At 40.8% G+C, this 17,477-nt stretch overlaps 1 protein-coding gene across 5 annotated transcripts in view; it reads left to right on the top strand.

Annotated features, from left to right (window-relative positions):
- The window catches only part of NSMCE2 (NSE2/MMS21 homolog, SMC5-SMC6 complex SUMO ligase), a 232,239-nt gene that overhangs the window by 12,801 nt on the left and 201,961 nt on the right, over nt 1-17,477 (top strand). For 4 of the 5 annotated variants that reach the window (XM_006770962.2, XM_015568644.1, XM_006770965.2 and 1 more), the window contains exon 3: nt 11,001-11,090. The exons of the other annotated variant lie outside the window; for it this stretch is intronic. In XM_006770962.2, the coding sequence (XP_006771025.1) occupies nt 11,001-11,090 (90 nt within the window). The remainder of the gene's footprint in view (nt 1-11,000; nt 11,091-17,477) is intronic. 5 annotated transcript variants of the gene reach the window in all.

Here is a 17,477-nt window from a genome sequence, read left to right as displayed (position 1 = left end):
TGCTTCTTCCTGCTTTCCCTTTTGCCTCCCTGCATTGTGCCTACATATGCAAATTAACCGCCATCTTTGTTGGCAGTTAACCACCATCTTAGTTGGCAGTTAATTTGCATATCGCCCTGATTAGCCAATGAAAAGGGTAGCGGTCGTACGCCAATTACCATGTTTCTCTTTTATTAGTGTAGATCACTGTTGAAGGGGATTCTTGCCACCAAGAACTTGAGAGGTGTGAACGTGTTCTGTTTTGTTTCCTGTTGGTTGCATATTCCTATACCAGATGATTTTTCTAGCTTATTTGAAATAATCACTTTTGACTCTGTTGTATTACTGCATAATGGTGTTTAGGCCAGCTGTCGCCAACCTTTTGGACCTCGGTCCGCGGACCACGGGTTGGCAACCACTGGTCTAGGCCCGTGGTTGGCAAACTGCGGCTCCAGAGCCACATGTGGCTCTTTGGCCCCTTGAGTATGGCTCTTCCTGAGCCTTAGGAGTACCCTAATTAAGTTAATAACAATCTACCTACCTAATATAGTTTAAGTTTAAAAAATTTGGCTCTCAAAAGAAATTTCAATCGTCGTACTGTTGATATTTGGCTCTGTTGACTAATGAGTTTGCCGACCACTGGCTAGCCTAGGCAATTGGACTCTTACTGCCACCGTGTCTATTAGTCTTTCTCCAAAATTGTTGATTTTCTAGAAGTAGCTTCTTTATTTGACCTAATTGGGAAATGAAATTTGTTACATGAGATTTTTTGAGATAACTGGAACTTATTTTTCAGAGTTTTAAATTTGTTGTATACTTTCCTGCTTTCTTTTTTTTTTAATTTAATAGTACATTTATTAAAGCTGGGGACAGTGAAACAAGGAAGGGCCTAGGATAGAAGAAGCAACAGGAGAGAGCCTAGGTGGGGTTGCTGTCAGCTCACTGGAAAGTAAGAGAAAAGGGGGCCTTGGAGACAGGTTCAGGGGGTTAGTTCGGGACAAGCTGCTGCTGCCCATTGCTCCCCTGGTTGCAAGTCTTGTGGGGTCCTTAGAGTTTAGAAGATGCAGGCCTGTGGAGGGGAGGATAGCGGGGAGGGAAAGGCGCCGTTTCTGCTTGCTTAAACAGAGTGTACTGACCTAATTTACCAGAATTGTTGTTATTCACATTATCCTTAAGCAATTGAATTTTTGTAAACGGTTTGAATTTAGTTATGTGAATTTGAGAAATGGCCCTTCCCTGAAATGTTAATGTCCCTCAGGGTTGTGTCCTTTCTCTTTGTACCTCTCTGCCAGGGCCTGTCCATGGATGGACTTCAGAGGTTTGCTTAATGCTCTTCTAGGGAAGAGGATTGAAAGTTTTTTTGTTTGTTTCTTATCCTCACCCGAGGATATTTTTCCATTGATTTTGTGAGAGAATGGAAGAGAGAGGGAAAGACAGAGAGAAACATCGATGTGAGAGAAACACATCGATAGGTTGCCTCCTGCACACACCCTGACCAGGGCCTGGGCCAGGGAGGAGCCTGGAACCGAGGTATGTGCCCTTGACCAGAATCGAACCTGGGACCTTTTGGTCCAAAGGCTGACACTCTGTCCACTGAGCCAAACCGGCTAGAGCGAGGATTGAAAGTTTTTATCAGATCTTGCTAAATATTTGTGAGGAACATTTGGAAGAAGAGGATACATTTTAAATTGCTCAAGGGTTGAGTAGATAGGAAACCTTGTTGGAGGCTTCTTGGTTTTTCTCTCTATGTTGCCTTTCTTCCTGTGGCTTTGTGGAGCCACAGGGCAGAAAGACATCAGTAATTATGGTCAGCAGATAATCGGGTGTTTGCTGCACGTGCCAGGGTATGGTGATGATGATGGTCACAAAGGTGAAGTAACATAGCTGAACGTTACACATTTCCAGTGTGTGTAGGCACTGTGCTTTCTTACATGTGATATCTCATTTGGTCCCAACAGTAATCCTGTGAAGGAGGGACTGTTGTTATTCCCACTGCATCCATGAGCGAGTGGAGCTTGGTGAAACTGAGTCCTTCCGAGGATCACAGAGTTAGAAAGCGGAAGAGCTAAGATTTGAACATGTATGTCCTGACTCTATAGTTTCTGCCCTTTGATCTTACACTTGATCGAAAATTGATCGTGTTTGCCTAATGGCATTTGCAGTAGTCAGATACCATTGAAATAATCTTTAGCTCAGAAAATTTTTTGTTGTTGTTGAAGCTAGCATTATCTGATTTTTTTTCCCTGTTCTTTCCCTTCCCCTTTTCTCTCCTCCCCTCCCTTTTTCTCTCCTTTTCTCTTATTTTCTTCCCTTAATACCCAAATGAGGTTGCATGATTTTTCTGAAACAGCCTATCAGCTTTTTTCTCTTCTGCTAGTGAAGTTCTCAGCAACTTCCCTTGGGCATTCTCTTCCTCTGAGGTCAGAGGGTGCCCTCTCTTGGTTTCAGCCTCTTCTGTTGGTTTTTAATTTTTTTTTAAGACTTTTTAAAATTGATTTTTAGAGAGTGAGGGAGGGATTTTTGTCAGGGAGGAAAGGAGAGGGATAGAGAGTTAGAAACATTGAGAAAGAAACATTGATCAGCTGCCCCCTGTACTCCCCCAGACCGCCCCCTCCCCGCCCCCACTGGGGATCCCAGGCATGTGCTCTGCCCATGATCAACTGGCAGCCTTTAGTTTGGGTGCACAGAAAGAGGCTCCACCACCTGAGCCACACTCGCCAGGGCAGCCTCTTCTATTTTTAAAGGCAGAGTTGAATCTGCTCATGGAGAGAGGAAGTTGGGGCCTTTAGGGGCCATTATACTCTCCCTACTCTTTTTTGGGGGTCTTATTTCTGAACCCTAATGGCAGGAAGAAAATAATGGCTGTCAGATTTTCTCTTTCATTCCAACGGTTGCAGTCCTGATGGACAGAAATGATATAGTGAATTGATTGAATGATAGATAATTCTTTCATGTCCAAAATTTATATTTTGACTAAAACTCATCACATTTATTTGTTTACTTAATTACTTGCTTTTTAAAATCTTTATTGTTGAAAGTATTATATATGTCCCCTTTTCCCTCCCCATTGGCCCCTTCTAGCCCATCCCCACCCCTCGCCCCAGGCCTTTATCACCCTATTGTCTGTGTCCATGGATTATGCATATGTGCATACAAGTTCTTTGGTTAATCTCTTCCCACTCACCCCCCTTCCCCCTGAGATTCTACATCTGATTCCTTTGTACTCATCTTAGTCTCCACTCAGGTGAGAAACAGTTTTCACTTTGTGATAAAACACCATTTCTTGTCTACTGTTCATCAGAGTTAATGATGAATAAAGAACAGCCATTAAGTTAAAAGTTGCACGGCCTTGGACATTTGTGGTCCTCATGAATTATTTGAACTTTCAAATTTGCAAATGTTAAGTATTTAGTCCAGTGAATAGTTCTGATTCTGGGTGATTTAGGGATAATATTCTAGTTTTACTGCTGCTATAAGGCATTCTAAAAATTGAATGAATATAGACAAAAATAAAATTATGATTACCCATATCCTGTTACCCATCACCTTATTTTATGAAAAAGGAGTAATCATTTACTTAAACCTTTTACGTTAAAATTGTTTGACATTGCTTAATGACTTGACAGGCCAGCATATTACCAGCCTGAAGGCTTATTTTCTTAGGAAGATCCACATTCTGCATTATCATTATGTTGTAATATATTTCTCCATCTAGAGTGTTGTTTTTTGTAGCCAGGGCTCTAGTTAAGGGGGAAGGTTTCTTTTTTGGCTTTGCTCCTGTTCTTTATTCTGTAATTATGTTGTTGACTAGAAGCAGTGATTAGAAGTAGGTGATTTAGTGATGGTGGTGGCCACAATGACAGTAAAAATAACAATAACCATAAGGAGCCAAAGTTTGCGTTTATTGTGTAGCTTTTATAACTGGAGCCAAGCATCAAAGCAAAATATTGTTGTAACTTAAATAACTTAAGGCAGCCGAAACTGGTTTGGCTCAGTGGATAGAGCGTCGGCCTGCAGACTGAAAGGTCCCGGGTTCGATTCCGGTCAGGGGCATGTACCTTGGTTGCGGGCACATCCCCAGTGGGGAGTGTGCAGGGGCAGCTGGTCGATGTTTCTATCTCATCGATGTTTCCAACTCTCTATCTCTCTCCTTTCCTCTCTGTAAAAAAAACTCAATAAAATATATTTTAAAAAAATAACTTAAGGCAATTGAATATACATAATTATGGGATCTATAGTGCTAAACGTATAAAGGCATTGCCTAGCAGGGGTCCTCAAACTTTTTAAATGGGGCCAGTTCACTGTCCCTCAGACAGTTGGAGGGCCGGACTATAGTTTTAAAAAAAAAACTGTGAACAAATTCCTATGCACACTGCACATATCTTATTTTGAAGTAAAAAAAAAAAACACGTTTGTATTTGCATATGGCCCGCGGGCCGTAGTTTGAGGACCCCTGGCCTACAGAATATACAAAGTCCAGCTCTCTAGGAAAACTCCGTTATTTTGCTGATGTCACGGTGTTTCCCAGGTAAAAGAAAAACACTGTTTCTTGTCTACTGTTCATACCTCTGACACGTCCCCTAAGACCTAAATAGGAAAGAAACAATTTTGCAAGGCTTCATCAGACCTGCTTTTTTCTCGATTACTTCACATATAATTGCACAGAGCAGATGTATACAGTGGACTCTTTAGTGGTGTCTGTTAGCATTTAGGGTAGATGACTCTCAATATAAAAAATCACCAATATTCTACCTCATTGACTTTTCATGTGTTTTCAGGTGAGTTCCCTTCCTTCTTAAGATATAGTAACGTGTCATTCCTGATATCCTGGTAGAGTTAGACCTTTTCTTTGCTTCTTGGGGCTTTTTGTATTTATATCATAGTTTGTTTTGTTAATGGGTCTGGTGTCCCCTGTGAACTTGTAACCGGACAATCAATGGGTCCGTGCTGCCTGTCACTACTTGAGCCAATTAAGCAGAGACAGGGTTGGATCATTATGAGCATTTATTCCAATACTGCCGGCAGTATGGGAGAGCAGTAGGTCATCCACAAAAATCTGCTCTGCAGCGCCCCATAAGCCAGCTGCTTATATAGGGTAGGACAAGGATTACATGGGGAAGTGGGAGGCTGGGGTGGGACTCCATGGTTTGGGCAACAAGGTTGTTAATTTTTCCACGATAATAGGCAGTTCTTGAAAGAGAATGGTTCCGAGGTTGATTCCCAGGTCCAAGGTTGACTGACTCCCAGGTCCTGGGGGCGTACAACTCCCAGCCAGGTCAGAATGTCCTTTCTTTAACCAATACAAGGCAATCATGGTTAACAGAGCATGATTAATATTTCACATAACCATAGCTTGTCCCCAGTGTTCGATTTTTGCCCCTAACAAACTGGGTTTGCTCAGAGAACTCATCTGATATTTTAGAGGCTGGGACTCATTTGATGTTCTTAAGTAGCTTTAAATCTGTTCTTTAAGTACAGATATTTGTACCCAAAAAATAGGAGGGAAAAGTTGCTTTCCAAAAAACAGTAACTTTTGTTAGGTTATGAACAAAATGAGAAAGGGCACTAGTACTTTTGTTAGGTTATGAACCTGATTTTATTTTTAAGACTTTTCACTAAATCTTTGTGTAAGGACTGATTAATCCAGTGGTTCTCAAACTTGAAGGTGCATTTGAATCACTTAGAGTACTTGTTAAAACACAGTCCACTGGGCCCAACCACTAGAATTTCAGTAGGTGTGAGATGACCTCAAGAATTTCATGTCTAAGAAGTTCCAAGGTGATACTGGTGCTGCTGCTGGTCCCCGGACCACCCTTTGAGAACCCTGCTCTAATTATTCATTATTTCCCTTTTGACAGGACACAGATGCCGCTAGGTGGCACTAGAACACCTCAGTTATGAGGTGGTGATCAGCCTTATTGACCAGTTTGCAGGGCTCAGGATTGTGTCAAAGGTACAATCACTAATCTATTGGAATTTAGTAACTTGGAGCCTGAATTATCCCATATAACAACAACAACAACAACAACAAAAGAGGCAAAATGTGTTAACCACATCACAGCAGAGAAACTGTAGAACTAAGGAACATACCTCTCATTTCTGCTGCTTTATTTTCAGTTATCCAGGTTATTCAATTGCATTTACCAGAGATAGATACAGGCTTTACCAAAAATGGAAATATGCATCTCATATTTATTATTCTAAGTTAATGGATCCTGATTTTGTTGTTGATTACATTTCAAAACCACTTTAAAATGATTTATACCTGCTGTTCACATAAATACCGTGTCATTTTGTCTTTCTATCAATGGGCCAGTAGTGCCTGGGACAGTTTGAGATGAGTTTCCTGTCCTGGTGGCTTCCTTGGTCAGAGAGTTGAGTGGTTTTCTTTTTAAGAGGTCTAGAGAGGAAAGTTTGGGCTGCTGTTCACCTTGCCTCATCTCACCTCACCTCATGTGTCCGTGCAGTCTCCCCCCATAAAGTTCCAAGTGTTCTGACACCTCCAGTTTGTCTTTCTTCCACTGGCTGTCCCAACCTGAAAGTTGGTGTGATTTCTCCACATGATGGAATGTGTTCAGATAATTGCTTGCTCTGCTTTCCTGTTAGCTAAGCTCTCCCATTCCCACTGGGATGTCACATTTTGAAATAGTAACTGAGTCACATTTTAGGTTTTAAAACAGGAGATGGACAGTATCTGAATACTGCCTGGGTTTTTCTAGACTCTTGAGAATAATCTTTGCATTGATTCTTGTTCTTTATCTTCGGAACAGAGGCATGGGTTAGGTTTCAGTGAGCTCATAGAGCATGAAAATGACTACTACCGAAAAAACTGAATTGGAGATACTCAGGCAGATTTTATAATTAGATCAGCATGCTATCATATACTAGAGCCCCAGTGCATGAAATTCGTGCATGTGTAGTGTCCCTAGTGGCTGCTGGCTGCCAGCCGGGGCCTCACTTTGCCAGCTGCCGGCCGGGCCTCCCTTCCCCGGCTGCTGGATGCTGGCCGGGGCCTTCCTTCGTTCCACGCCGCCCCCTGGTGGTCAGCACACATAACGAGCGATCAAACTCCCGGTCAGTCGAACTCCCAAGGGGACACTTTGCATATTAGGTTTTTATATATATAGATATTTGGTCATTGGAAGAATTAAGACTTGGCTAATGCTAGGCTAAGATGTAAGCTCATGGCAGATATAGAGCAGACTTAAGGATCATCTTTGGAACATCAGGTTCCTTTTTGAAAGATATAAAATTTTGTCTTGTGATAAGAGAAAGGAGCTTTTATTAGGTTGGTGATCAACATTTGAAACCAATGTGATTTTTATAAAAAGACTAGAGGCCTGGTGCACAAAATTCATGCACGGGTAGGGTCCCTAAGCCTGCCCGGTGATAAGGGCTGATCTGTGAGGTGACTGGTAGGGCATTCGGGGGGCCCCTGCTGGCACCCACCTTGGCTGGCCTGTGGGCAGCTCCTACGTTGAGCGTCTACCCCCTGGTGGTCAGTGTGCATCATAGCAACCGGTCATTCCACCATTTGGTTGATTTGCATATTAGGCTTTTATTATATAGGATTATTTTATTATCCAGACCTATTTCTCTGTCTTCTGTACTTAGAACTATAACTATATATTTGTGTTCTATATAAGTGTGAAGCGTTATTTATATATAGCAACAGTGTCCAATAATAACATGATATGAGCCAGATGTGTACTTTAAAATTTTCCATTATGTTCCTTATAAATTTATATATAGCAACAGTGTCCAATAATAACATATGAGCCAGATGTGAACTTTAAAATTTTCCATTATGTTCCTTATATATGATGAGAAGAAAGAGGCTAAAAAGTATTTTTCATCATGCAATCAATATAAAAATATTTGATGAGCTGCTTTTACTTTTTAAAAAACTTACAGTGCATCGCAGTCTGTAACCGCCACACTTCATATTGTAAACAGCACATGTGGCAAATGGCTGTTGTCATAACAGCAAGTACAGAGGATATTTCACTTTTCGGTGGCTGTCAGAGGAAGGCGAGAAATTATAAGGGTACTTAAACCAGGTTTGCAGCTTTAGCAGTTTTGGTGAGTATTTAAATCGAATCAGTTGGTAAAACAAGATAATACTATCCATTGATTTGTTGTTGGTGTTGTTGCACTTGTCACTCCACTGCCGCTGGTGTGCTTGGTCTTTTAGGTTTTCCCCAAAGGTTTTTAGCACCTTAAAATGACTTACTTTGGGAGATCTTATGAATATTTGTTTGAAATGTCATATGCTATTTGAATCCACACCTCCAAAACTTCCTATTGTGTAGCTGATGTGGTAAATTAGTTTCTTATGCTATTGGGCAAGGCAGAGAGGCTCAGCCTCTTCAGCAGCCAGATATACTCTAGTTGCAGTAAACAATTAGGGCTGTGAGCAATTGACCTTGGAAATGTTCTAATTTGCTTGTCCCTGGGTGCTGCTTAAGGCGCTGGCTTTCTCTGTGGGTGGGAGTTATGAACCCAGTTTGGAGAAGCTTTAGAGGCACTTGGGGCAAGCTCCAAACAGATGTGCTTCTTGCTTCATCTTTGCATGTGACTAAGTTGCAAGAGGCATGTTCCTCGCATGCATTTCTTTGAATGCCTTGTGGAATCAGACACTTCCGCCTAAAGTTGAGAGGAAGCTTCGGTTACCTTTAGGTCTACCCTTCCCCTTCCTTCCAGCACTGTCTGCCATAATGATTAAAAATGATTTCATCACTATTTCATCATATTTCTTAAATTCACTGAAAGAGGACATAGAAGGCACCTTTTATGGTTTTGTCTTTATTACTACTGTTGTAGTGTCAGATCTGGAAGCTAGCTGAATAAGTGAAGAGAAGGAAATGTTAATTGGAAAAGTTATACACAGTGAGAAGTTGTAGGCAATACTCAGTAGACAGAGGAGAGAGAATATGTGTAAAATGTAGTTACACTCTCTAAACTGGTGGTGGCAGCAGTGATAGCTTTTGCTCCCACACAAAGATTTAAGCTTCCTTTTCTTTGGGACAGTGCTTGGGCAACGTCGTTTTCTCCCTTTACTGTTGTACTATACCGATTCAAAACATTTACTTGTGTTTGGTTGGATTTCACTATTCTTAGATGATTGCTGATACTTGGTTGATAAATTACTAATATTTATTGGCCCATGTGCTCAAAAAGCTAATAATTTAGTTAGCAGGTAAGACAAATATAAGGAAGGCTACATGGTAGTAAATGGTATGTTTCAAATGAGATGATGGGTCTGTCGTCTCACTCATGACTTTTTACATTATGACCTAACAGCTTGAATTTCTATCCGGTTGGCTCACATCTTTTGTAGATGACACTTACTAGGCAACCTACCAGTGACAAACATACAGTGCTCTTTGTGTATTTACCTGCCATGTTCTAAATACCTCTTGGGTATTCATTCATTTAATACTGCAACAATGCTGTAAGGGTAGGTAGGTAACATAATTAATTGCTGTTTTACATATGAGTACACTGAGCCTTTCTCAACCCTTTTCCTTATGTGTGACTTTTCCCTTCTTGTTTGCAGTGAGCTCTGAGGTCAGTCCTGTTACCCACGCTACGCCTGTGCTCATTGGAGGGACAGCCCTTTTGCTGAGCTCTGCCATCATTGTACCTGAAAGTTGCATATCCATTCTATACTAATGCTCATTATTGACTTACAAGGTTCCCTTGCTGGGCTTAAAACAAAAGGCTTTGACTAGGAAGGACTGTTTTTAAAAATCTTGATTACCATGAATTGTTTCTATTGTACAGATCATCCTTGCTTGATCTTGCCTCTGGCCATGACCAAAACATCTGGCATTTCCTCTCTAGAAAATGGAAGCTGTTAATTTCTATACCCATTTTAAACTGTTGAGCCTGGTTTACAAGAATGTTCATGATGTCACTAGCTATACCCCTCCTTCCGCTCTGTGTGCTCCAGCTAGAGAAACTGGGTCGAGTTCCACCATGTGCTCTGTCACGCCTCTTTGCCTTTGCTCACATGACTTCCTGTCCCTAGAATGCTCTCTCCCTGTTGACTGCTTGGAGGGCACTTACTCATCTTTCCAGGCGAAGCATAAGTATTATGTTTTCTACAGACATTCTTCTCCTACCCAGACCCAGTGGCTCTCTCTGTATGGGTTGTGCATTTATCAAAACAATACAGCACTTCTTTGCATTTAATTGTTTGTAAGTCCACATTCCCACCATGAGTCCAGTTTGAAAAGGCCAGTGAATAGCCTGTTTCCCAACCAAGTTTTGTCTCTGTTGCAACTGCCCAACTCTGCCATAAATAATATATGAACAAATGGGTCTGATTTGACCAGTAGTGGGCTGCATCTTACTGACTCCTGGTCTAGGTAAAAGTCATTATGTGATAGCCTCTGTTCATATGTATAAAGCTAATAAGGAAGGGTTCAACTTTATAAAATCAATGTACCTGGAAAGGAATTATGGAGAAAATAACAGAAATGTTCTTATAAATAACCTTTTTTTTCTGGCCATTTCAATTAATTATTGGTAGAAAATAATTTTTAATTTCACATAAAAGAGTATAATGTGAGCCTTGGCAGCTTCTATCTCATGAGTTCGTAATAACTCGAACTTGAAAGTTCTTCTAGTCTAGAGTCAGGCCTGTCCATAGTGAAGTTCATGTGATTTCCTCCTTTCCTAAGCCCTTTACATTTTCTGGACTTAGTTCCACAAATACGTACTCTAGATACAAGGCCCTTATCAAGTGTATGATGTGTGAGTACTTTTTCCTGTTCTGTGCATTGCTGTTTTACTTTCTTGATAGTGTTCTTTGAAATGTAGAAGTTTTTAATTTTGATGAAGTCCAATGATCTATTTTTCTTTTGTTGCTTGTGCTTTGAGTATCATACCTAAGAATCTATCGCCAAAATCTAAGGTTATGAAAAGTTAATCCTATTTTTTCTAAGAGTTTTATATTTATAGCTATTACATTTAGATCCATTTTGAGGTAATTTTTGTATATTTTTGAATTTAAGGTCAAATTTCATTCCTTTGTATGCACGTGGCTACCCAGTTGTCCCAGCTCTGTTCTTTCCCCAATGAATGGTCTTGGTACCAAGTCGAAAGTAAGTTGACCACACAAGTTTATTTTGGGACTCTCAGTTCTGTTCCATTGATGAAGTTGTATGCCTGTCTTTGTGCCTGTATCACACTGTCTTGTTGTGTTGCTTTGTAGCAAATTTTGAAATTAGGAAGTATAGTCCTCCAATTTTGTTCATCTTTTTAAAGATTGTTTGAGGTACCTTGTAATTCTATATGAATTTTAGGATCAGCTGTCCATTTCTACTAAGAACCTAACTGGGATTCTGATGGGATTTTATGAATCTGTAGGTTAATTTGGGGAGTATTACCATCTGAACAATATTAAGTCTTCCATTTCCATGTATTTTTACATATTTACATTTTTCATGTTATTTTTACATTTTTTAAGATATTTTAAAATTTCTTTCAATAACGTTTTCAGAGTATTAGTTTTACACCTTTTGTTAATTTATTCCAAAATAATTGTACTCTTTTTGATGTTAATATAAATGGAATTGTTTTCTTAATTTCATTTTCCGATTATTCATTACAAATAGAATTGATTTTTATATGTTAATCTTACAGTAAAGTTTGAGGCCTGCAACTTTACTGAAATTGTTTATTAGTTTTATGTGTGTGTGTATATATATATATATACACACATACACATACACTGAGTATATATCCCATACGATGCAGTGTACAGCTAATTTGCCTACAAATGTCAGGTGATTCCTTAGGATCAGAGTATGTCATCTACAAATAGAGATAGTTTTATTTTTCCCTTTTCTAATCTGGTTGCTTTTTTTGTTTATTTTTCTTGCCTAATTGCCCTGACTAGAAACTAGAGTACAATGTTGAATAGAAGTGGTGAGAACTGACACTCTATCTTGTTCCTGATCTCGGGCAAAAGCATCTAGTCTTTCCTCATTAAGTCCTGTATAACGTTAGCTGCAGGATTCCCTCCGGCAGTGTCCTTCCAGCACCCTCTATTGAGAAAGTTTAACGTGCTCACTGTAAAAGGAGATGCTCAAATCAATTCCATTCATTACCCAAGGGTGTGTATTAGAAGATACATTTGAGCTGAGTGGCAACAAATTGGTTAAGTGGAACAGCACACAAATAAGCAAGTGGAATAAAGCCTTAAAGGTGTGTGATAGAAACTTCTGTTCATAAGCAATCCTAGCTAAGGACCCATAGGAAAAATTTCATACAGAAGGTGAAGAGAAAAAGATGGGTAGGTGTTTCCTGGGAGAGGTTACTTCTGAGGAAAGCAAAGGTGAGAAGAGGTGTGAAGTCCTTGGTGTCAGGTTCTGTGGAGAGTAAGTTTTCACCCTACTTGGTAGTTACCATGTTAGCCACCAGTTTCATGGATGCGGGCAAAAGACAGGAGACTTCTGGATGAGAGACAGGTCTTTATTTCTTGTAGCACATGTGCCCATGGGTTTGCCTTGCTGCCCAAGTCCTTACAGGAGTGATATAGAAGGGTCCAGAGTGATTCTGCAGTGGGTTTGTGTCACAGCTATGGGATCCAGATTTCTACAAGGGGCTTAGCCCTGGAGGAAGACATTATCTTACTGTACTGCCCTCTGCTTTGGGGGGAAACACTGTCCCAGTCTTCCAAAGCTCTGTTCATTATACAAACATCTTTGAAGAGATAGTTTACAACGAAAGGGCCCTTCATGCCTCTGCTTGCAAACTGTGCCGAGATGTGTGAGACCTATTAAGAATTGTTTCCCAACACCTGGCAGATTCAGGGACCCACGAGCCGTTCAGATTGAAGATTAACTTCAGTTTGGGCCTTTCTGAGATTTTTGCCACCACATGTTACAGCTTCAGCACTTACGTCAGGAAGATGTAAGACATCTCTTCATGTAGGAAGGGCATGGTTGCTGCTGGGTTCCTTTCTTCTTTCCCTTTTTGCCAAATAAGCCAGCACAATACTTGGTTGGCTGAGCAGAATAACTCAGGACTTGAAAAATTCTGGAATCAAGGGACCTGGGGTCAGACTCAGTTCTGCCAATTAATAGCATTGTGACTTTAAATAGGAATAGTATTATAAACTAGCAACTAATACCTAATGACGACTTAACTATGTGTCCACAAATACCTCCCTTATTCCTACTTTATTTAGGGTTGATATGAGAATTAAATAATGTGTGTAAAATGTTCCCCACTGTGCTTGGCACATAGCACTAACATGATTTCATTTTTGTTAATAATTATTTAGGCCCTTTGCAGGTGAGAGAGAGGGGCCTTTGACATTCTTGGCTCAAAATGAGTATTACACAGAATTAATATTGTAACAGTTTAATATTATACAGGTAGCCATGAGGTAACATGCAAATCCTGCCACCTACTAGTTGTGCGACTTTGAACCAATAACCTTCACTTCTTTGCATATGGACAGTATCTTTTTTTCATGGTTGTTCCTAGTTTGAAGCAGCTTATACGCTTTGTTATGCAGGATTTACTTCTCGTTGGCTAGTCAGACCAGAAACACTTGCTTTGGTTATAAGAATCAGTGGGAAAACAACTTAAAGTATATACTTTTCTATTGAGATGGGAAATGGCACCAAGATGTTGAAGGCCAAGTGTGTTTGTGTGGGTGGAGGGACTGTGGGCCTTATCTTAATAGAAAAAAAGGAGACATTTATGGTAAGGTCTGAGAAGCAGGAATATGTTCTAGTTTCAGAAAAATTAGTATGGGATTTAATTTCAAGCAAAAAGGATCAGAGTTCCTGTGGGACAGACTAAAATAGACATTTAAACCAGTTAACAAAGAAAGATTATGTAATGTGTTACATAGAAGATGCAGCTTGTTAGTCTGTTCCCTTGCAATGGAACCTTCCAGAGTTCTTAGGTAGTTTTGGAGTTTGTTGAGTTTGAAGGAATTACCCTGTACCTGCCATATCTTTGTTCTCTCAATGCTAAGTTTATGAGTTCGTTTGGACCTTGGCTGGAACTCAGTAATAATTTTATAATTTTCAAAGTGCACCATGCACCTGCGTTTAGGCACTTAGTAATAGGGAAGCAACATACAAATAGTGTTGCTCTAATGAACCCTAACAGATTCATATACCAAATCCCTGTAATAGCCAGAAACTGTTCTTAGACCCAGGTGGATGTCAGATGACCATACAAGGTCTAAGGCAGTGGTTCTCAACGTTCCTAATGCCGCGACCCTTTAATACAGTTCCTCATGTTGTGGTGACCCCCAATTTCATTGTTACAAATTGAACATAAAGCATAGTGATTAATCACAAAAACAATATGTAATTATATATGTGTTTTCCGATGGTCTTAGGCGACCCCTGTGAAAAGATCGTTTGACCCCTGAAGGGGTCGCGACCCACAGGTTGAGAACCGCTGGTCTGAGGTATTTCAGATGCTCAACTGTGAGGCGGCTTTTTTCCTTTCTTCTTTTATTTTTTAATTAACTGATTGTATGTTCCAGGATTTTTTTTTCATTCTTTTTGTTGTTGTTAATCCTCACCCAAGGCTATTTTTCCATTGACTTTCAGAGAGAGTGGAAGGGAGGGGGAGAGACAGAGAGAGAAACATCAATGTGAGAGAGACACATTGATTGGTTGCCTCCTGCACCCTCCCTGACCAGGGCCAGGGATCAAGCCTGCATCTGACGTACCTGCCCTAAATGGAAATTGAACCCAGGACCCTTTAGTCTGCGAGCCAGTGCTCTATCCACTGAGCCAAACCGGCTAAGGCTGTTTTTCATTCTTGTATTTAAAAAATATTTGCATCTTCACCCCAGTCTATTGCTTCTCATTCTTATCACTCTTGGCCATATCACCAATGGGGGTGGGGAGGGGGTGAGAAGGAGGGCCTCTCAGAATATAAGCAGAATCTTTTACATAATCTGCCCTCACATGTGAGTATAGTTATAGCCAGGGCAGGGTAGACTGCCCTGTGACCAGGGATTTTAATGTCCTTTGTTCTTTCTTTCTTGGTTTTGGTTGGCCATGGGAATGGATTTCTTCTCTAAAGGGAAGGTATATTTGCCAAAATATTATGTTATTTGTTAGAGTTTAACAGGTGATTGATTTAACTTCCTGTTTTCATTAAGAACACATTTTAAATGTAGATCCGGAAAGGAAGTGAGGTGTAAAAACATACTCAATGTATGTAGGTCCTCATACATTTATTAGAGGCACTATTTACCATGTGCCGTAGTGACTGCTCTCCAGCGCTGGGTCCCAGCGAGTCCTCCCTTCACTGTGCGTGCATTCTGTTCCTTGCGCCAATAGATGGAACTTACTGGGGTCATCACCCCAGCTTAGCAGTAGTAGCAACAAGTGAAATTGGTACCAGGAGTGGGGTTTGAACCCACATTGGCATATGTCCATATTTCTGTGACACGAATGACCTTAAACCTTAGTGTTTTAAAACTACAAACTCTTTCTGCCCTAATGTCTCATGATTTAGTGCATTACCTGACCTGGGCTGGGAGGTTCTTTTACTCACATGGTGTCAGTGAAGATGGCAGCCGTCTGGGGGCTCGACTGGGTGGGAACCTGCAGGATGGCCCTGCTGTGCAGCTGGCAGTGGGTCTGACTGTTGGCCGGTGTCAGCTGGACTTATTGACCAGAGCCTTAGCATTCCCCTTCATACGGCCGCTTCATGTGGTTTGGGTTTCTCCCAGCACGGCGGCCATTCCAAGAGGAAGGAAGCAGGAGCGGCCAGACCTCTTAGGACCTGGACTCAGAGGTTACAGAATGTCGCTTTCACAGTGTCCAGTTATTCAAAGCAGACACAGGGCCAGCCTCAGTCCATGGGTAAAGGACATAAGCTCTGCTTCTCAACGAGAGGGTAACATTCATGTAAGGACCAAGAGAATTGATGTTTGAAAACCACTTACTGACTGTGCTGGATTTTGGAACTCTAGCAGTGACTAAAATAGATACGGCCATTGAGTGCTGACAGAGGCTGGAGAGAGGAGGAAAGGGCCAAAATAGGGGTGGCAGGCTCTTGTAAGTCAAATGAAGAGTTTGGACTTTAGCTTTAGGGCCGTGAGAAGCTCTAAAATGTTTTTAAAAGAGGAATAAGACGATTTATATTTCTCATTAGTTCTCTGGCTATAATGTGGGAAATGGTTTTGCAGGAATGAGCCTGGAGGTAGGCCAACCAGTTGGGAGGCTGTTGCAATAATCCCCAAGTATTAGATAATAGTGACTTGGACTCAAGGTGGTATGGGGTTGGTGAGAAATAGACAGATTCCTAAGAGACAAAGGAGAAATGATTGATGAAACTTGATGATTTATTAAGTATGCAAATTAGGGGAAAGCAGATGTCAACGATAATTAACTTAGATTTCTGACTTAACCATCCATGTTAGGTCCTGTATTCTAATATGGTGTATCACTGTGCTATTGCCACAGTAATTACCACAGTTAGTGGCTTAAAGCTACACAGATTTATTCTCAGAGAGCTTGAGGTTAGAAATCTGAAGTAGGTCGCACTGGGATAAAATCAATGGGTCGGTATGGCTGTGTTTCTTTCTGGAGACTCAGGTTAAGAATCCTTTTCTTGCCTTTTCCCAAGCCAGCAATGGCTGGTCACGTCTATATTACCCCGCGTCACTCTAACATTGGCCTCCTGCTTTTCTTTCACCAACATGGACCCTCGTGCTTATATTAGCTGCACCCAGATAAGCCAAAATCACTCACCTCCCCATCTCAACCTCATTTACACCTTAATTCCCTCCTTTCAAGCACTGTACTGTACTCACAGGTTCTGGGCATTAGGACATGGACATTTTGGGAGTGGGGAGCATTATTTTGCCTTCCACGATGGGCACCTGAAGACTGGGATAATTTTTGGGGGGGTGGGGTGAATTCAGTTTTATTCATATCTTCAAGTGGTATGACCACTATGCAGTTGGTCTTTGAGCTCAGGATGAAGGTATAGATTCGGAAATAGCCTGAACATGGGAATGGAAGCCACAGAATGAATATTGTTTCTTAGGGAGAGTATGTGGATTCCTGAGGGCCTGGGTTAGCATCCTGAGGGATTGGGTAAAGTTGCAGAAAGAAGTGATTGAGAAGGAGCTATTGGAGGATAGGAGGAAATGTAGAATTTGGTTTCAAAGAGGTTGCTAATCACCTTTGTAGAATTTTGTATATTTGACTGAAAGGATCCTTAAACTTCTTTTTAAACCTGCTTCTGTTACAGATAAAAAAAACAAAACAAAACAAAACAAAAACAGGCCCAGAGAGATGAAATGACGTGTCTAAGACTCTACAACTAGCTAATAGATGTGCTTCTTAATTCCCACTTCAGTTTATTGGCCAACCTGAGCCTGTTAAATATTTTCTTTTTGAAGATGGTATTGAGGAAAGATTTTGGCTGTGTGTGTGTGTGTGTGTGTGTGTATGGGTATGTGTTTTATTGGCTTTATGAACTCTGAGAGAGAG

The sequence above is a fragment of the Myotis davidii genome, unplaced genomic scaffold (assembly GCF_000327345.1).
Source record: "Myotis davidii unplaced genomic scaffold, ASM32734v1 scaffold765, whole genome shotgun sequence".
Classification (NCBI taxonomy): Eukaryota; Metazoa; Chordata; class Mammalia; order Chiroptera; family Vespertilionidae; genus Myotis; species Myotis davidii.
The sequence above is the reverse complement of the archived record's forward strand: the minus strand, read 5'-3'. Positions and strand labels throughout refer to the sequence as shown.